This window comes from Nicotiana sylvestris, chromosome 8, assembly GCF_000393655.2.
Source record: "Nicotiana sylvestris chromosome 8, ASM39365v2, whole genome shotgun sequence".
NCBI classification, from domain to species: domain Eukaryota; kingdom Viridiplantae; phylum Streptophyta; class Magnoliopsida; order Solanales; family Solanaceae; genus Nicotiana; species Nicotiana sylvestris.
In genome coordinates, this window is record NC_091064.1 from 186,752,279 (window position 1) to 186,774,128 (window position 21,850).

At 36.5% G+C, this 21,850-nt stretch overlaps 2 protein-coding genes across 2 annotated transcripts; one reads left to right on the top strand and one right to left on the bottom strand.

Annotated features, from left to right (window-relative positions):
• The first annotated feature begins 3,772 nt into the window (after window positions 1-3,772).
• LOC104236491 (uncharacterized) lies at window positions 3,773-15,031 on the top strand. The gene is made up of 15 exons (XM_009790577.2): window positions 3,773-4,326; window positions 5,477-5,900; window positions 6,030-6,092; window positions 6,174-6,262; window positions 6,413-6,511; window positions 7,459-7,969; window positions 8,045-9,097; window positions 9,185-9,305; window positions 11,581-13,403; window positions 13,474-13,517; window positions 13,596-13,775; window positions 13,938-14,051; window positions 14,129-14,311; window positions 14,534-14,578; window positions 14,725-15,031. Exons 1-15 carry the CDS (start codon window positions 4,234-4,236, stop codon window positions 14,857-14,859), a joined length of 4,977 nt encoding a protein of 1,658 aa, XP_009788879.1. The 5' UTR covers window positions 3,773-4,233; the 3' UTR covers window positions 14,860-15,031.
• A 597-nt stretch (window positions 15,032-15,628) lies between these two features.
• LOC104236398 (hydroxyproline O-arabinosyltransferase 1) lies at window positions 15,629-21,111 on the bottom strand. Its single transcript, XM_009790347.2, has 8 exons — window positions 20,494-21,111; window positions 19,022-19,089; window positions 18,725-18,926; window positions 18,528-18,625; window positions 18,378-18,447; window positions 17,270-17,341; window positions 17,081-17,194; window positions 15,629-16,037 (listed from the first exon to the last, which is right to left on the bottom strand). Exons 1-8 carry the CDS (start codon window positions 20,896-20,898, stop codon window positions 15,978-15,980), a joined length of 1,089 nt encoding a protein of 362 aa, XP_009788649.1. The 5' UTR covers window positions 20,899-21,111; the 3' UTR covers window positions 15,629-15,977.
• Between the last annotated feature and the right edge of the window lie 739 nt (window positions 21,112-21,850).

Below are 21,850 nucleotides of genomic sequence, written 5' to 3' on the forward strand. Positions count from 1 at the left end.
AATCTTCATTCTTCATAACAAAACAAAATTAACTAAAATCCCAAATAGATGTCTAATCACTAATGAACTGAAATCCTCAACCAGAATTCCTTAATAGATTACACAAAAGAGTTCCAAGTTCCAACTTCTATGGCCATCGCACTCCGTCCTGATTCCTGGCACGCTTTCAAGTTCTGCAACACTGCACTTGTCAAAAATGAGAGAATCAGTAAATGTGTATCATGTTAAGCTGGACAACCTATATGCAGCAGCCTATATGCAGCCTATACAAGCTGTTTTCAATGTTCATCAGAACATAGCCTAATGCAGCAGCTTGACTGCTTGGTGGCAGGACAAAACAATACAATAGAGAAGGCTTAATGCAGCAGCTTGGTTAAGTTTATTAGAAGGCTTAAGCCTAATGCAACAACTTGGTTCAGTTTATTAGAAGGCTTACGCCTATAATAACAGTAGGAACTGAAGGCTTAAGCACCACTTTCACCACATTTTACAAGAGCTTGAACTTCATTCACCATCTCTACCTCATCTTCCATTTACGAAACAAAACAAAAAATTAAAAGTAAAATCAGATTCAAAATAGTAGTATAGCTACAGGAGCGTACCGAGCTGTCTTTTTTTTTTTTTTTAACTTCTGCAGAAGATTTATATATTAAGAACGCAGAAATTTGAGCTTTAAATCTGGTGTTAGCTATAATCGCTAAGTTCTGCCTTGACCAATCAAAGCCAATTCTCTCTTTCTAGTTAGTTTTTATTTCAAAAGAAACTAACTACATATTGAATTTGATATATATATATTGATTTTGCAGCATATACCAAGATTTCAAGCTGAGAATCTTGAGCATAACAAGACGTCATCTCAACTAGCGTTGGCCTGGGTACATCACGAAGGAAATGATGTGTGCCCCATTATAGTATGGTATATTTTTGTTTAAGAAAATCAAGAGTGAAACCCTCAATTTATTTCATCAATTTTATCCAAGAAATAAAAGAGAACAAACACTTCCTTTAAGCTCTAAGAAAGGGGGAGAAAGAGAGAGAGAGAGAGAAGGAGTGAGTCGTAGTGTCTTACCAGTGCGGTCGTTGGTCGCCGGAACACAAAGAAGAGATAGAGGAAGCGACGAGCAGGAGCAGCTTGTGGCGTGAAACAGTAGTCTCTGTCTCTCTGAGAGTCAAAGTCTGAGTCTCTGAGATATGACTGTGAGAAAAGAACGAGAATGAAATAAGATCTAACCCTAAAAAGTAAAATTAGTATTTACACTTCCCCTAATAAATTCGGATTTCGGATCGGATCGGGTTCAAACAATACAAATTCGAATCCAATCCAAAAATTCAAAATTTTAATAAATCAAATCCGAATCCGATCCAAATATCCGAAATCCGAAATTGAGCGGATCAATTCGGATTTCGGATACCCGATCCAAATGCACACCCCTAAGTGTGAGCTGAACGAAACCTTAAATAACTGCAAGACGGGATGAACTTCGAAAGCGATAACTGCGCCTTATGTAATTTATTTTGGTTAGTAAATTTAGCAAATAATGTAATTGGTTGCGCTCTCTCTCTCTTAACCCCCCCCCCCCCACAAAAAAAAGGAACAAAAGAAAAAGACTTAACTTAATTCACGTATAGAAGTACAATCGACTCATTAACATGGCGTCCGAGCCAGTTTGGGCGCACTTGGCTATTCTGTTAGTATCTACTACTTTCCATCAGCACAAAATACTGGATAATTCTGTCCATCAAAGTATAAGAAGGGGGGAAAATCACCTAGTATTTTTTACCCCCCCCCCCCCCCGTTGAATTTGAACATGACCTCGTGGTTTTACGTCAATTTCATTGGTTACGAGGCCATAGCCTTGGGTACTCAATTTGTTTCAATTCTACCAATGTGACTATCGGTATGAAAAGAACTTTAATTGTACATATTGCTTTTAGGGTGCGTTTGGTATGAAGGAAAATATTTTTATATTTTTCCATGTTTGGTTGGCTTAAATGTTTTGGAAAATATTTTTTTCATCAACTCATTTTTCTTCAATTGGAGAAATATTTTCCTTATCAAAAGAAGGGAAAACATTTTCCAAAATACTTTTTCAACTTTTTCCACCATATTCCTCATCCTTACCAACCCCCACCTACCTACCCTGCACCTCACCCCACCCTAAATAAAAAAATTATTAATTGTACTTGCTTTTTTATGTCATAGATAGATTTTTTTTATCATTTCAACAAATGAGTATTTCCTTTACATGATATAAAAAGTATTTTTTTCATTTTAACAAAAAAATAGTACTTTTTATGATATAGAAAAAGTATTTTCTTTTGTTTCAACAAAAAGAGTATTTTCTTTCACTCAACAAAATGAGTAATTTCCTTTCATGTTATAGAAAAGATACTTTCTTTTTCAGCAAAATAAGGTATTTTCTTTTTAGTTATCAAGCTCAAATTTAACTTTGTTCTTGTGTGAAAAAGTAAAGTAGCACATTAGTTCATTTGATTTTGTGTGAATTTTAAAAAGAATAATTAAATTCTTAAAGAAAATAGAGTCTGTGGGGGGGGGGGGGAGAGGAGTACAAGAAACATGTGGATTTTGGGGAAGGCGGGTTGAGGAGAGTAGCACAAAAAAATATTTTCCCAAAAATATTTTATACTCTCTAATCAAATACTATAAAATATTTTTCGAAAAAAAGTTTTCCACTCACCAACCAAACAAGGAAAAATGAGTGATAAAATCACTCATTTTAACAAAATATTTTCCATGAAAAACATTTTTCTTTGTACCAAACTGTTTACCTCGAAAATGCGAGTAACAATTAAATTTGATTTGCGATTTTAAAGATGTGATTTAGTTCAATGTCAATTAATAATCAAGAAACATGAAGTATAAATGAAGGAAAATAGGCAAGATCAAACCAGTAGATAAGTTAGTAGGCAGTAGCGACCTCGAGCTCAGTGACCTCGAGATGAACCAAGAATAGTAAAGTGAGCAATAAAGATAAAAGGACAATTCTGATGAACAGTAAGAGAGAAAAGCGGGATAGTATATTCTTTGCCAATGTTTAGGTGATGTTTACAGATGATTGAAGTTTCTTTTATATAATAGGGAAACTCTAAATAAGGTACATTTCTATTTACAGTAAGGAATCTAATTGTGACAGCTGTCTAACCGCCTAGTATGAATTCGTACTAGGTCGTACGAATAAATTTCGGGATTCCCGCCACGATCTTGGGGACGTGGTGGGAATCTTGTCCTTCTGTAACAAACTTGTAACAACATTATCTTGAGGCCGGTCACGTTCGACCTCGATGGTCATCGGACATTTTGATCTTTGAAGCCTCCCATCGGGCTCGTTCTTGGTCTATTTCGATTTCGCTCTTGAAGTGACCCTCGAGCCCACAAACACACCCTTATATTTGTCTAATTTTTGATGGATATGATTACCCGATACGTATGCAAATAGAAAGTCACAAATATTCCATAAAATAACTAAAGTGCGCATTAGCTAGCTGGAAACTACTATTATTTTTTAATTCTTTGTAATTTAAAAACAAAGGAACTCTAGCTACAGTACAGTTTCAGAAAAGATAAGCTCTACTGACCAAGTATTGGACCATTATCAACACCTGATGGCCTGGTACACAAAGTTTTGGTAGGGCCCAATTGAAGACACAAACAGGGGCCCATTCAAGCCATGGCAGGTGCTGACTCATCAGTTTCAGTCTTCTCCCAATAATAATAATAATAATAATGAATACGTCACGTGACCCAACTGAACCAAGTAGGTCCCATCCCCCTAACACTTTTTCCCGCCAACTGTTACCTTACAAGGGTTCAGTCACTTGACTCCTCGTTCACTTTTTTTTTCCAACAGCTGGAAACCCAATCAACGGTTCAGGGCCCACTAAAGCCTCAATCCAACGGCCCATATTCGCCCAATCCATTTCCCAATCGCATTATCAGTGCTTAATGCTATTGTCACTACCCTCCTCTTCTTGAATTTCCCCCATCATTTGTGCCCCTTCTTTATACACAGATAATACTACTAATTCTGCGTTGTGAATTTTTAATATTTTCTACTGATTTACTGGGTTGAATTTGATTTTTTTTTAGTTCATGAGAAGTGTGGTTTTTTATTTGGATTTGGTTTTGATTAGAACATGGGTTTTATTTGTTGAACTATTTTTTTATGAGAAGTTTTTGATGGAGAAAGGATAGGGTTTTAAAGGGTTAAAGAGATGGATAATTGTTGGCAGAGGAAATGTGGGTCAATGTGGCAGTCAACGTCTCCACCACTTGTTTCTTCATCACTCCCGGATTCCCATTCTCAGGTTTTTCTTTTTTATTTTTTTGGTTGATAATTATAATTTAATAATAATTTCTTTGCGTTTTTCTTGCTTGCATGTTAATTTTAGCTTATTCTGTGAAATGCGTGTACCTTTGGAGGAAAATGTGGTGAATGTGATGGGTTAATTAGCTTTTTGTAATTTGTATTTATTGTTTATGAATCTTACCATTTCCTGAAAAATGCATGTAACTAGACGAGTAGAGTACATAGGGGGTGTAGTCCAGATTGAGCAAATTAGATTTTATGGTGCAAATCTTTGGAAGATATGAAGAAAGCCTTCCTTTAATTACCAAAAGTAAAAAAGCCCTCGTTTTTACTCCTTGAATTACATGATGAGTTTAGAAAAAAGACCTTGTAACAAATCCAGCATTTTTGTCTAGATTTGACATGAGCATTGAGAGATATCTACATCTTTTAGAGTTAATAGGAAACAAGTGCGTGCCACATATTACGTTTTCATTTTATTGAAATAGAAAATGGAAAGAATTGTATTGCTATTGCATCAAAGGAAGAGTGTTTTTGGATGAGTTCAAGCTGAGTGGAGGTTGTAAATTGTATTTCATTTAGTATCTTCATGTTTATGATTAGACACTAGGTTTGTAGTTTGGGTCACCGATTCTTACATAGTTAAATTGCTGGCACCTCTTTTGCATCATAATGAAGTGGCTTTTCTAAGTGGAAAAAATGGACTGAGAAAAGTTTTCTATGGAAAATGAGTGTTCCGAAAACTACAGAAAGCATTGGGAATATATTTGTGTAATGTAGATGAATTAGATGAAATTCTTCAGAGACTTATTTTGGTTTGTTGATCAATGAAAGCAAACTATGCTATGAATGATGCTCAGATAGTTGATGTCACTAAAGGGTTTCTTTCTGGGTGCTGTAATTAGATGTCGTTTGAGCCACTGTTTTGTAGCAAAGTTTTTCCATCAGCTATAGGTGCACAAAATATACATGCCTATCAAACATTGTTTTTCCTTGTTGTTTGAGGTTTTCCCTTTCCAAGTGGCTTCTATCTTTGTTATACTGGACAAATATTACCATAATTTTTTTTTTGTTATACTGGATCTTGTAGATTGTTCTCATTTTTCTATATTTAGTTTGTCCTTCTCACTGCCTACCCCCTACTGTAGTTTCCTAATGCAGGTCAACATTTTTACTCAAGCATTCCTCAAGATTCAGTGTCACTGGGAAATGGAATAGTACAGCAGTCTACTCTTCCATGGAATTCAAATTCAGTTGTGGATAACTCTAATCCCACTGAGTTCAGTGGTTCATTCATATCTTTTCTTTCTGGTCCGCTGCCCTCTTTACAAGGGGAGTTTCAGCAATCATCAAATTTAAAATCAGTCTTCATGCTGAATGAAAAGCCAATAAATCGTAACAATGCCAATGGATCTGCTTCTACCAATGGACCAGTGCTTGTACCTGCTGTGGAATTGTCACAATATTTTAGCAGCCACAAGTTAAAAGCTGGAGATACTCTTAAACCAACTGCTGTAATAAACCATCCAAGACATGAAATGGCTAAGCCAACTGCTCCATCCCATTATGTTGGTAATGAGAAACTAAAGCATTTTTCTTTTCCAAGAGGGACTTCCGATGCAGAATCAATCCCAAATAGTGCCATGAAGTTCAATGACATACCTGGTATTCTGATATCTAGAAAGGTTTTTCTGGAAACAGGATCTTCTGGGCAGTTGTCTCCAGCGCTGAGCAGCTATCCCCGTGTGTTCTGCTTGGGCTTAAGTGAGTAACCCACTAGTTAGTTTGACTTTTCATCAATACTATCTTCATATGTTCTAATTAGTATTTTGGTCTTGAATGCAGGTGGATACCTGGTTCTCAGGGATACTGGTCTTCTTGGAGTTATTTGCTTGTGCCATGGTTCACATATGTCTATTTCTAGGTTCTGTGAGGTAGTTATTCTGAAATCTCTTTTTTTGGATTCAGCAGTCTTTGGAAGAAAATGCACTTCTGTTGGAGTACTTGATATTTCCATATCTTTCTTTTGTCTATTACTTGAAGACTTTTTTTTATAACTGTTTGAAGTTCTATCTTTTGTGCAGCATTCTGGTTTATCTGATGTTAATCCTGGGAATGCTGTTCGTATGGACAGTGGTGTAACCATAGCTCATTGGCGGAAGGTCTTCTTCCAAGAACTAGGGGTAAGGAATATGTGAGGTATCTAACATCTATTTCTTCTATGCCTCGAAATCCGTGCTATTATTTAATTTTGGTAGCTACATTCTTTGAAATGTCTTTGTATTTGTGTAATCAATTTAGGTTATGTTCATGATAATAACTGTGGGAGGGGGTCCCTTTCAATGTTACCTGACATGTAGATCAATTTTGTGGTTCATGGAATGGTCAGGATTTTGCGTTCACTATTTAATGGGAAACATAGTCTGCTCGGGTTGTCATCTTTTGATTATATCTTCATTTGCTTTAGAAACCTTGATAGAAACTTTTCTAAGGAGATTTAGGAGCTAATTGGCATTGAGCATAATTGATTGATTGAAGGAGAATTTGGAAACAGAAAGTTGCTGCGAAGTTGTGAAAGAGAAGGATAATACTTTGGATCACTAAATTTAACGTTCCAAATTGCTTTCTTATCATCTCCGGGAAGGTAGAAGGTCAATTTGCAATTCATTAGAATCACTCTATATGGTAACCTTGGTACAGTCAACTTAGAAAAACTTCCACTTATTTCTTTGTTTGATTATATGTTGTCCACTTAAATTATATGTTAGTAGCTATCTATATATTTTGATGAAAAAAGCTACAAGAATATCTTTTTATGAACTACTGGATTTCAGATCCTGATAAATTGTTCTCTGCCTGCTATGAAGGTCTGACTATGGTGCACCTACTTCTGAAAGCTTATATAGCATTATAGTTTTAGCATATATGTTCGTCACAGATGCAAGCTAGACCACTATGTCTAGAGTTGCATGCACTACATTGTTTTACTTTGTTCTGTTTAGTTTATTTACAGCAGACGTTAAGAACCTAGCTTTTCTATTTTATTATGTCTATTGATTTAAAGTACTTGTTAATGGCATCCATTGGAAGCACAAGAGCCATGAATGGTGATCTTTCTATCATAATTTAGATTAGGGCTCCTGATGATCATGGTGGATGGGACTGGCCTGAAGTATTTCCAGTGAGTACTGGTTTGAGAGAGTTTTATCCATCCCTTCCCAATTTATCTCCAAATGCTGAGCAGTCTCATGCATTAGGAGCTTCAAGTGAAGCTGGACAGTCATGGAACAATATGTTTATTTCAAAGAACCCTCAGCGTCCGACATTGTCAAACTTAGATGGGATACGAGACCCACAGAATGGTTCTTCATTCATTTCAGCTTATATTGGTTCAAACTCTAAGGACACAAATACCTTTAACTCTCTTCCAGATCTCAAAATTTCAAAACCTCTTGGTATCAACAGTTCGCTAATGCAAATGGATGGGAGTAGTATCTCCTCAAGTATTGAGTTGAGACTTGGGCATCCATCCCAGCAAAGCAAAAAGTTTGGAACTTCAGCTCAACAATCTTTTGAGTATCAAATTGTCAAACCAATGGAGTATCAACAATCATTGTTTCCAGAGACCCTTATGCATAAAGGTCTGTTTTTATTTGTGAATTTATTCCTCTAGTTCTTGATATCCCTTTAAGTTTATACCTGTCAGTGTCGTGCAGCAGTTGAATCACGTCCAGTGGAAGAAAGCAGGTCAAATTTTCATATGTTGAATTTGAGTCCAAGAAGTGGAAAGGGCCAGCTGGATCTTGTCAACTCTGCCTATGGACTCCACAATGCAACAGGTGAATCCAGAATGAGAGATTCGGTATTTCCTATGCTTCAAGCACGCTTCAAGGGTCCTTCAGAAGGAATACCGTACTCTGAAGCTGCCAAAAATATGGTTAATATAAGTCATATTCCACCTGGAGAACCTCAGTGTAAATCCTTTACTCTAAAGTGCAACCAAACTGATTTTCATTGTGCTAGAGGTAATATAACTAATAAGGAATTTAAAGTTGACACTTCATGTGCTCTTGGACATGGGAACAGTGATAAAGGTGTGGCCAACAATATTGCTAATTTACATGGTGCCACTGAATTAAACTTTGGACTCTACTCCAAGTATTATGAAAATAAAACGACTGTTAAGAGAGTTGTAGAAGGAATCAGTCATAGCAATTGCTTGGCCTTACATGAGAAGAACCTTTACTTGTGCAAGCCCTACGGTATGATGATGGATATGCCTGATGCTCAGAACACCCTTAATTTGTATGGAAAGACATCCTTAATTTCCCATAATGGAACCTTTGATAATGGTAGTATCAGATCTGTCTGTAAATCAATGGACTCTAGAGCAGCTCCAGCATCTCAGGCAGTTACGTTGGAGTTTCCATTATCAAGTTCAACTCTAATTGGAAATCGAACTCTACAGTCATCTGGCAAAGAGAGCTTGAATGGAAGGCCGATTGAACTCACTGAGAATCCAAGAATGCAAACCTTGCAACGGGGGTTGGAATTTCCTACTCCGGTGCCTGTTAGTTCCTCTACCATAGCCACCAAAGAGCATGTGCTATGCAGGAATCCCTTTGGCAGAGCGCCAACATCCATAAACCAGTTATATGAACCCAATGTCGCAAATGCGCCGCATGCATCTAAGACTGCAGCTGTATCTGCCTTCCCTGCGGTTAGTGATTACATGGGAAAACATAGTCAACTTATAGCACCTAATACTGGTAAAGCACTGCTGTTTCTGTTTCAGTTATTCTTTGTATCTTGTTTGATTTGTTATTGTAATGAAGAGGAAGTTTATGTCCATACAGATCTGCTTGAAGGTTGCAATTTTTCAGCTCTCTCACATGGAGGATCTCTGCATGCTCAAGACTCAGAATTGCACTGTCAGCTTTCCACTGATTATACTGCAGTTCACTGGCCTTACCTTAGGTAACTCTCTTGAAACGTTTTCTGTAACCTTGCTTTTACATGGTTTGTAATCAATTCTGTCTGTTAGTGTTGATGTTAGGTTATAACTTTGCTCTTGGCCTGAGTCACCCTGGAAGATATTTAATTTGTTGTATACAGAGATTCAGTATGTACTACTCCCTCTCTCCCAAATAACTATCCTTTTCCTCTTGGGTTGTTCCCAGATTATATTGACTTAAGTAACTATGAAGCTGTTTCAATACTTCTTCCAATAATATAGAACAGAAAAAATACTATGGGACCACTTGGATTTTAAGAAAGTTTCAAACTTTTCATAAATAACATTGTCTCCAGTATCCACTTCTCTCTTTACTGCAATACTCTGATGTCATCTTAATAAGGATGTTTAAACCAATAAGGTCGCCTAAGTTGGGTAGAGGTAGTATATTGAGCATTTTCTGAAGTAGTTCCAGATATACTAATTTGTCTTAATGCAGTATCAGGTTATTTCCTTTTAAAAGATAACGAAGATAAGATGCAAAAAGCATCCAAGGGTTTGGTCTAGTGGTCAATAAAGTGGGGTGCAAACCTTGGAGACTAGGGTTCAAATGCCAACAAAGACAAAAAACACTAGGTGATTTCTTCCCATCCGCCTAAGCCTTAGGCCCTTAGTTGACAAAGTCACCTAGTACCTGTGTTGGTGGGAGGTGCACTCAAGCTGGCTGGTATGCCACTGCTTAAAAAAAAATGCAAAATGTTGTTTTCCCAAATAGTTTGTTGGTAATGTATCTTTAAAATTGTACGGACTAGTGTTTAGGTTTCAAAAAAATAAAATTCTTGTGTTTATGACTTTAACTTTGGAAAGCATACGTGAAAAGAATCTTGAAGTTAATGAAGTTTGAGGGCCACAAGTAATAAATATGGATCTTCTATTCTGTATCTCGAGAGGTCATGATATTCCAACCAGTGTAGATGATTGGAAATCTTTGTTGAGAACCAGCAAGCAAAATGCTATCAGGTGGCACCAAATTCATTTGTGTCAAAAAAAAGAAAAAGGAAAAAAAGAATTGATATGGGCCTTCTGGGAGCACATTAGTGACATTCTCCAAAATAAAATCTAAAAAAAGAATATGATTATCTAACCAAAAATCATAAAGCAATGATATTAATCATAAAGCACTGGGATCTTATGTGAACTTTATATAAATCAACAACCAGCACGTGTAATCCAACTCTGGAGTTTACATGTAAACTTTAATGTGGACATATGAATGTGATAATAAGCTTGCTAAAGTTTAGCTCTGATACCCTGTTGAATTATGTAAACTAACTCATCTAAAAAAATCAAAATGTCCGAGAGGAGGCTATGATTAATCTTATTAGGTCTGTAGCATGCCCTCCCCCGCTTATGTGTGACCCTGATCTTTTTCTTCTAGCGCCAAGAACATGGAAATACTCTTGTTGATGGACTACAGTGAGACTTGGATTGTAGAACTCTATCTGTTCTTAAATCATATGAAAGAACTTAAGCACATCCAATCCAAAACCTTAAGGTAGTGGTTGGAGTGATGCAAATTATTTATGAACCCATTGTCCATTGGAAATATTTGTACTTTTTACTTCAAAGTAGAAAGGAGGATCCTTGAAGGATGCAATCTAGTTCTATGGAAAGAAAGGAATGCCAGATGCTTCAAAGGGAAGATTGATAGCATACAAGAGCTTAAATACAAATGTGTATGGCTTTTGGCTTTTTGATGTAAAGGATGGGGATGATAGCATGATAGATTTCATTGAATCTTTACAAGGATCGGACTTCCACAATATGAATCATTCTTTTTTGTTTTGTACTGAGGGGTTTCTGATATTTGTACTGTGTTAGCACCATCTTGGTGCCAAGCTGTTCCTCTTTTTAATATATAACTTACCTTTTCAAAAAAATGATGCAATCTGGAGAGGCCCATATAATATATCCTTCAAGTTATTTGAGAACCATATACAAGGGAATGCTTATTGGTAAAGACCCTCTATTTCTAACCATAAAGTTAGGTTTTGAGTCACTTAGGGAACAAAGTGGGAAAGGACTACTGTTGGATTCCAAGGTAAGGGGGGTTTGGGAAATTGAGTTTACTGTATCAAATAAAAGTTATTTGAGAACTATAACTGTAACAATGAGAATCAGTATCTGTTGTTCTTTCAATGCTCATGTCTGTTTTCATGCATTTGAGTTGATCTTATTCTTATTCTTCATCCTTCAAATTTTCGTGCTGATTGATTTCTTGATTTTACACGATCTTAGACATGGAGATTCTGAAAGCAATATTACTCCTTCAGTTGAGCAAGCAAAATGCTTTCAGGTGGTCCCAAATTCGTTTATGTCTTACCGCTGTAGCTGTGCTGTTCAGCCAGACACTTCCCTTGAAAAACATTGTTTCATTGGTGAACCTCCGCATACTACTAGGATAGAACAGAGAGGAGTTTCTGGCTGCATTAAGAAGAATTTATTTGCTTGTAAGTTGAATGACAGTCAGAAATTTCCCTTGGAGAATGTGGCCTCTTTGGAACAAAATAGTAATTTAATGGGGCATAAGATAAACAAAATGGAGTGTCACTCTTCTCAATGGAGAGATGTTCCCAAAAAGGTGACAGGAGCAGTTAGTCTGACATGTAAGGAACAGACAAGAAGTTTCCTGACCGTGAATGAAAAAATGAGGGGACAAAGTGCAGATACTGGTGGAAAAATACCCAATTGTGCTGTAGCTTTTCAAAATGTTGAATGTTTAAAGGAGCCAGAAATGTCCAATGTTTCATCTGGAGGATCTACGCCTGTTGTTACTGAGGTATCTGCTGTGATTCATGACAAATATTTCTCTACTGCTGATGGTCAAAATACTGTGGCAACTAATGCTGCAGTAGATGAAGGATCAGGAATCGACAGATGCTGGTCATCTAATGATGTGCAGTGCAGTGAACAAAGTGCAGAGTTCTTCGGTGTTGCTTGCGAATTCAACCCCATAGATGCAGGGCCATCCAAAAGGCTTGCTGATAATTCTTCTCGTAGTCTGATTGACGAACTTAGACTAAGGGATTCCTTAAGAGTGAACAAAATACAGAACCTTTCTAGGTTCAGCATTCAGGAAAAGAGCCGTAGTATTCAGAAAGTGGCTGATATATCCAATAAAGTGATTAGAAAAAGAACCAAGTGGAAAAAGTTGGATACAACATTTCCTGCCGTCTACTCTGCTTGTGGCTATCCAGAGGGCACTTGTTGTGCTGGACTACAATGTCATTCGTGCAAGTATAAAAAAACTGCCCTCCCATCTGATGATGGCAGTGCAGAAGAATGTGCATATTCCATAGAACCAAGTTTCAGAGAGAGGAGGTTCAGAATACGTTCATTGAATACTCTTTCTTGTAATAGCAAAGTTAATTGCCATGAAGGAAAAACTATTGGTATTCAGTCAGATCTTTTGAAGGTTGGTGATGATGATACCTTTGTAACTTGTGAATTACCAAGAGGAAAGAGGCCGAAGTTGGATACTGCAACACATGTTAGGCAGATAGACGAGGAAGTTAATCTAGGTGATGAAGCAGTAGCTAGGTGCAGTTTGGTAGATACCTCTATGTCTTCTGAGATGCATGGGAAGGTTTCTAGAAGGGAAGTGAGACCTATAGTGTGTGGGAAATATGGTGTAATTTCTAATGGCAATCCATCAAAACCAGTTAAATTTGTTTCTCTGAGAGAAATTTGTGATTCATTGGCAAAGTGTAGCTTCTCTGGAAACTACACTGCGAAAATGACTTCTGCAAAATTCAGGAAGGCAAGTGCAAAAGGAAAACATCAACGCGTGAACAATTCTTGGAATCTCAAGAAAGATGGGAGCTGCAATGCGCATCATGTTGTAACTGCCAAAAAATCTAAAAGTCATCTCTTGACATCTAGTGAATTGGATAATTGCTATGGAGATGAACTAGGGGCTGGTTTATTCTACTCTCTAGAGAAGAGAAGGTATGATTGCCTTGTAAAAACTGGTAATATTGCAGATGATTCTCTGCCAACTCAACAGAAGCCAAAGTCTAAGGAGATTCACAAACGAGGCCTTTTTGAGTCGAAACTTGAAGGTATGATTTTCAGAACCAGGTTAAATGCTCAAGGGACATGTATCTAACAAAAATCTGGTTGGTACTGTAGGCATTCATCCAGGAGAAGGAGGTTCTACTTGTGCTCGAACTGAGGTTTGTTGTTTCTTAATAATAGTTTAGATGTACTGAAATCCTGAATTAAAGATTTTCTAAGACTTGTTCTACCTTCAGGGATACAAGGGTCGCAAAAAGGAAGGAGTGCGGTATAATTTTCCTCAGTATTCTGAGTCTGGTGGTGGATGCCTTGTTGCCCAGGAGCAGCTAAATGCCTGGATTCACATAACCGGACAAAAGCGATCTAGAAAAGAGGTTTCAAGGCTTCCACCTAAAGATGCTGAATATGATTATCGGGTATGTCCGAGTAACAGTTGGTTGCTTGACAAGGCACATTGTGCTGAATCGTTAAACCCTATAGTGGTCCAACTGACAAGTCAAGTGTGGCTTTTAAGTTCTTGTGTGCTTTGAATTCAGTTACTGATGTTCTTACTTTTTTGTTACTCTTTATGTTTCCAGAAGGAATATGCTCGCTATAAACACTCCAAAGGGTGGAAGAGTTTGGTTGTATACAAATCTGGCATTCACGCGCTTGGTCTTTACACATCTAGGTTTATTTCACAAGGCGAAATGGTCTCATCTGCCTCCACTCTTCCTCTGAATTTATATGTTTCTCATCAGCAAATTTAACTTTCTTGTTTTACCTCTAGGTTGTTGAATATGTGGGTGAGATAGTGGGGCTCCGTGTGGCTGACAAAAGAGAAATAGATTACCTGTCAGGAAAGAAATTGCAGTATAAGAGTGCTTGTTACTTCTTTAGGATTGATCAAGAGCATATAGTCGATGCAACCCAAAAGGGAGGGATTGCTCGATTCGTGAACCATTCATGCATGGTAAGTGTCTACTGTAGCAATATTGTCCTGTTGCTGTCATGTCCAATTATGTTACAGTGCCAACTCTTTCGCAAACCAATTTTGATTATTATTTCGTCTCTGCTTTAGTACTTCTCATGTAATTTATGCTTTCTTTCAAGAGAAAAAAATAAAAGATTGATGTCAGTTTGATTGATCCACGATGGACTCAGCTTTTGTTCTTTTGCCAATTTCTTTTACCAGCCAAATTGCGTTGCCAGAATCATTTCTGTGAGGAATGAGAAGAAGGTAGACACATCTCACTCAACTTTTCTTTTCACTTATTTTTTGTTACATTGCATAGTTATGCTTCCCAGTTTTCCATTTAAACATATAATTAGTATGTTGATAACTAAAACTAGAAGTTAAAATACTAAACCTTGATCAATATGCAGGTAGTATTTTTTGCCGAGAGAGACATCTATCCTGGAGAAGAGATTACATATGACTACAACTTCAACCATGAAGATGAAGGCAAGAAAATCCCCTGCTACTGCAATTCGAAGAATTGCCGGCAGTACTTAAACTGACAGAACTTGATACTTGTTCGACCGAATTTTATCTGGGAACCAGTTGAAGTAAATGGATGTAATTCTTTGGCCTCTGCACCAATGTCCTCACGAATGTTATATCTTGTAAATTTGTATGTAAATAAATACTTCATTATTGTGTTAACATCTAGATCTGCAGCTTCTTACCCCGTCTTTTGGTTTCTTGTGATTTAAGTTATAGCACCAAACAAGTCCTACTTGCAACATTGCTAAGTCCATATCCCAACAATAACAGTATCTCAATTGTAAATAAGCTAGGGTGGTTATATAAATCTTCACTGATCATACGTATAAGTTCACCTCCAGCAAATATTGTACAAAATACAAATAAAATTGCATCACGAATTGAGCTTAAAAATGCAGTGTTTACTGCCTAATAATCAAGTTGAACAAACAATCAGATTAAGTGAACTCGGGTGATTAATCAATGCTGTAAATTTGACAACACAGAGTCTTATTTAACGGACCATTTCATTGCCTGGAAAATTTGTTTAGGACTAACAGGGAGGCTCCTAACTCCACCTAAGCGAGTTTCGCAAGGAATGTTGATGTTGTGATATAGTGATGGTCAGCATAAAGACAGTTTCAGTTTGATGAGCTCTGACTTGAATAGAACAGAATGAATGCAGAAGAATTATATATTGCAGCGTTATAAATTGATAATAACAAGGAAAACCTTTAAGTTATCCAGATTTTTGCTGTACGGGTAAGATCCTGTTTAGACTGAAAGTAACGAATAACAGCAAACTTAAGATATCCCATCATTTGTCATTAGATACTAGTTTATATAGCAATGAGAAGAGCTGCAACTAGTAAACTCAAGAACTACATAGTTTCTACATAGCAACCTACTGCACATGGATAAGATTTGCAACTATACACTGTGGTACGTAAACCTACTGGATAGAGACAGTTGGAACTGCAGCCATAATAGAAGAAGTTTCAGATACTCTGACAAAAGTGATAGGGGATATGCAATTTACCACCAGAAGTGAGGAAATAAGATTTTCTTGTATGCAACATTGGTATAGAAAGTACAAATTATGAACTCATCATACATGTTGCATATGTGAAACAGCTTCAATCACAATACCATTCTAAGAACCCCAGTTTGGAAGGTTAGCGGTGGCTTCATTCACCATTTTTACCAGGGTAACCTGCCAAAAACCAAATACATAATTAGTTGAAATAGGATGAAAGATCAAAAGCAATTTTCATTCATTGACCGTTGGCATTTCATGCAAGATATCACTGCATCCATGCCACATCAAAATAGATCTCTCAACAGATATACATACTAGAAATCAGGTTAGCAGTTAAATGCCAATTGTAAGGCACCATTATGGGGCCTTCCTCGCCAATTGTAAGGCACCATTATGGGGCCTTCCTCTTCCAGTCCCTTTAAACCCCTCATCGGAAGATTTATTCGGGCTCCAGGTCCAGTCGGAGCCTTGGCCCCCGACTCACAATATAGCCGTAGAATCATACATGATAAATAGGATATTGGCAATGGAAAGTACCAGTAGCATTTTTTTGATGGATACAGATAGGGGGAAAAGAAAAAGAATATGTCATCAAATGCTCATTCATAGATCAAAAAAAAATTATAAGGGACATTGTGCACTCAGAATGTCCAGAGATGACGTATATTTCACAGATAAAGTATGTGCCCATCACTTAGAACCAAGTCCAAATGATCAAAGACAGAGACTTTTGCGCCGGGGGGGGGGATATGCCAGAGGAGGCAGCTGCTCCTACTTACCTTTCAGCCAATACAGCAATAACCCCTCCTCCCTCCCCATCATCTTTAAATTAAAGAAAAGACACCAAAGCTTTAGTAGGCTATCTTTTGAAGGACTATTTTCTTTGATAATTATTTTTGAAGCTTCAAAACCTTTTGCGAATCTCTCATCAGATTTAAGAATTTGGTAATATGCACGTGTTACTAGTAAAAAGTTGATTCCTTTTATGATAAGCTCTTTTAATTTGTACTTCTCCCCTTCAAATATTATTTATTAAAAGTAAATCATCCATACAGCAAAAGGTTAGCAATGCTAGCGCTACGAGCGGGAGAGAAAGTTCGCAGTAGCATACAACTTCTTATTTTAATTATTAGATCTATAATTTGATAAAACAAAATCCTCAACTACATTCCTAGAACCATTCCTGTTATGGGGATTACAAAGACAGATAAACATACCACGCTCCCTGGGACACCAGGTGGAGGAAGAGAAAGGTTCCTTGGAGGCCACTTATTATCATATGATCTTTTGTCAAATCTCCACTCTCCAATTTTTCCATAGGTCATCTTTCCCTGGAAAGCATGTTGTTCACATCATTATGTTTATTACAAATTGGCATAATCATAGTCAAAGGAAGTTGCAGCTACCTTCATATCATAGTCACATCCATATGTGTAATGAATTATGTACGCTTTGCCGATTTCAGTATCCCAAGGAGGCTGGAATAATTCAACAATATATGAAGGATTAGGTTACAGGTCATGTTCATAAGGAAGATATAATGCAATGAATTTTCAACCCACAAACAAAATCACTACAAGCTCGAGATGCCGCTATGAGCACCGATAAAAGGAGAAGAAAGGAATGATATCAGGTCTGTCTGGGATAAATCTTACTGTAACAGCAGATGCACATATGGAACGGAAGAAGGAATCAGAAAGTAAAGGAGGAGAGCTGTACTACTTCAATATGCTCAAAGCAGTGAAAACTTTTAAAATAGTAGGAAAATTAGGAGGAGGAAAAGGCAAAAGCTCCAGGAAATTGTTACTTTGCACAAGATTTACATTACCCTTCAAATTACAACTCATGTCCCTTTAAACACATTTCAGTCGTAGAATCAAATTATACAGACAATAAGAGTTTTCCAGTTTTCCCGTGAAGAAACAAACAAAAATGGTTAAGCCTGGATCTGTAAAAGGTATAATGTTTTACCGACATTTATAATTATGCATATAATATGTCGCTCTATCTCTAAAGGGAGATAAAGCATCTCACTGGAGAAATTCTAAACGCCCATGACGGCACACAAAATACAAACATCAAATCTTTGCTTTTATTGTATTTTTTAAAAGTAAACTAATGGTTTATTGTAGACTGGGATACTTTGATAGCCTTTTCTCAGATTGCATTGGCCCATGTTTACATCCAAAAAATTTCGGTGCTATAAGCAAGAGCTTAACACACGATATACAAAGAAAAATCTTAGGAAGGCACCCCAAATAAGATGGAACTGGTGTATACTGATCGATGAAGCCAGAGCCCATTCAGTTGGTTTTTCATTAGCAAGTATCGCACACACCATATGATCTGAATAGTTAGTGTGGGCATTGAGCATTTCTAACATAAGAAGTTCCCCCATTGAAACGGTTTCTTTTTCAAATGGGTGACAACAAATCTTTTTTATCTCTGCTTTGCCTTGGAAAGAAAAAGGAACAAGTAAAATATCAACCTCTCAAATAAAGCAAAGGATCATACCTGAATCATGAATTCCTTGTGCAATATGTTACCAACATTATGCAAAGCAGACGAAACTGCATAGGCATACCTGCATATGGATTTTTCAGTAACAAGGGCATTTGTGTTGTATTGATAAAACATAACAGTAATTAGAGGTGGGCTGATTACATCTCAAGAACCCAACCAAATGCTTTGTCTGCTTCAGGATCCTTTTTCATCGCCAAAGAAACATTCATCCATGTCGGAGCTATCTTCTTCAAAGCTTCCTATTATCATCCCGCAGAAAAAGGGAAAAAGGAAATTCCCATTTAGAAACGCAAAACTGAGAACTAACTAACTATAACTTGTACAAAATAATCTAGTACCTTCCCAACAATGACAGGGGAGTTCCCAATGGGATCAATGTCAGTTATAGGTCCCTGTTCTTCAGGGTAGAACTTTCTCAGTACAGACTCATACTTTTTGGGTTCTATATAAAAGAAAGGGAATGCCGCTCCAAGGCCATCCATTGATAGGTTCGGGATGGGCTTGACGATAACATGATCTGGTTCTGCCATCAATATGTAGCTGCACATAAGAGTTACTAATGAGTAAATATTCCAAGGAACTAACAAGAAAGTTGTGCTATTTTGAGTTAAATTTTTATGAGTGCGTTTCCGTACTCTTCTTCAATTTGTGCTTGTTGAAGCCACTGAACAAAAGCCCATGGCCTATTGAGGACAATATAACCCTGAAATTGACAAATGTGGTGAGAACTGAGATATCACTTACCAGTTTATTCAAAGGAAGCACCATTCAGAAAAGAATAAAAAAGAAAAAGAAAAAGCATAACAGTCTCTCACGTAACATGAGAAAAGTGAAGGAGAGATTGGAAAAGCATCAGTGCAACCGCTCGTGTATGTCCCTAACTGAAAAAGTTCTTTACTGCAGTAGTGTAAGAAATGATTCATAAGATGTTTATACCCGAGGTTTAACCTTTAATTTTTAGGCACTCATTGGCCTCACTTCTATACATATGCAGCAAGAGCAGTATTTCATGATGAAGTTGCTATTTTCAAAGCTTTTTATTTCTGTTTCTTCTTCTTCTTCTTCTTCTTCTTCTGTAATATGTTACCATTCACCACAAAAAGCAAGGACAACCATACATCTATTGCATTGTTAACATTCTTCTTTTTTATGTAAACCACCCCCTCAGGACTGCTCTTGCCATTGGGTAACCTCACTTGTCTCATTCACACTGAAACACTCTCTTCATTTGTCTTGCATGAATAGACTTTAACATCTTTTTGTATTTCATAAATCACTATCCAAATCCATGTTACATAGAGTGCAGAGCAAAATTTCATACCCATCCTGATAGAATTTTCCAATTCTCACTCCATACATCAGAAAATTAAAGAAAACCAAGGATGTTAAAAAGAGGCGTTCTGGATAACCACGTCCAATTTAACTAGCGAAGCTGCAATCTAAGTTCAACATACTTTGTACATAATTAAGTAACCAAAGTGTATCATCTCTATCAACTTAAGCTTTTAGACGAGGCAGTTCACCCTATTTCAACATGATATGACAATAAGTGGAGTTCAAATTTCACTGTCACCCTTCAGTAAAATTATTCCACTTACTTGGCCTCTTGAAAATAATAAGGTAGTACGTGAAGGGGTGTGCTGAAAACGTAATTAAGTAAATAAAAGAGTGCCTTATCTACTGCTCCACAGTCACTTTAGCTAAAAAAAAAAAAAAAATTGTCCCAAAATAATTGTGACTTTAGGAATTCAAGACTAAATTTGTTAATTGTTTCCGGTTACACCCTTAATATTAAAGAAATAGTAGTTCTTTTTAATAATGCTCAATTCTCACAAAGCATTTAATAAGAGTAACTTAGTAAACTCTACCTTGTATTTATTGTTTTCTTAATGAGTGTGAAAATAGCTAAAACGACAGTTACAACGTGATAGAGGGAGGTAGTAGCTTAACTTTTAAAGACGAGGCGGATCACACAATTCAATAAAAGCAACCAAAATTCCAATAAATGCACAAAAAATTGAACATGTCAAAATTGGAAGAAAAACAGAAACTAAAATATTACTACCCATTACAAGTCAATTAAAAAAATTCCCAAATAAATAAATACCTGATCCACTCCAGAGGGAAGTGGCTGAGCAACAAAAGTAGGGATCTCATCCATAAACCTATCTGGTTTACCATTATGCAAGATCCTTGTAAACCCACCCATCTCTGAATTTTCCTCATCCTTAAACTTCTTGAACCAATAATACATAATCCTACACTGCCACGTGTTATATACTGAATCAGAAGATGTTACAGCTGTGTGAAACAACCTCTTCTTGCTCTTTGATTTGTCTAATGGCATCTGTATAATTGGGTCTTGACTAAAAATCCCACCTTTCCTAAAATTATTTGAAGGGCCTGGGAATTCTTGTTTGAAAGAAGCATTAGCTGAGATGAGAATATTGTATGTGATCAATGCTGCTGAAAGTGTAATCACCACTGTGAAGAACAATTTCCCCCAACCCATTTTCTTGATTTTCTGTTTTTTTCAACTTTTCTGTAGCAAGTGTAATATATATATATATAGGAAAATTGGGAGGTGGTAGCAAAGTGGCAAGAAGTTCTCACAAAAAAGTCTTGGATTTGGAATCTGTTTGCTGTTTGTCAGCTGGTGGCGAGTTGGTGTGAGAAGGGAGTAGTTAGAGAAAATGTTTGACTATGATTTCTTTATTTAATGAAAGCATTGGTTACACTTGTTATAGTCTCACTCTATATGTAAGTGAAAGTTAAGTTAGGGGTTAATGTGGGGTTTCATATATATGGTAATTTCTTCCGCCTTTGTAAATTGATGAAAATGGTTGACCATTCCTTTGTCACATTCTAAAAATATATTTTCATTTGTACTTGTTATTTTAAGAATATAATTTTTTTTATTCTGTTATATTCATAGTATTTCAAAACGTGTCAAATAAAAGTAAACGGAGAGAGTATTTTATTAAGGGTATTTTTACTTTTGGCCCGCGCCATAAACTAATTATATTTGGTAGTCCAAAAATATACAAAATAAATTTATATATTTTATTATTTTTACAGCAGCTATACAATGTTATTTTTCCTATTTTATTGCATTGGGAACAAATTATCTCCGTATGTGAGTTGCAATAACGTATAGTTGGGTTTAAGTTCCGCTATAGAAGAATATAACATTACATTACATTGAATTTTTTTTTATCTTTAATAACTCTGCGTTTGTGAGTTTCACGAAAACAACATAACATCGGGTTCAAATTCTAATATGTTCTTACTTTAATTTTTAAATTATATTTAATTTGATATAAACATCGTATGTACGTAAATATCTAACTTTATAAGTGTTACGACGTATTATAAGTGTTATGACGTACGCCCAACCATTTTTAGGGATAATTTATTGATTAATTTAAGATAATTAGAATAGATCCATTTGGCAAGTTTCCACA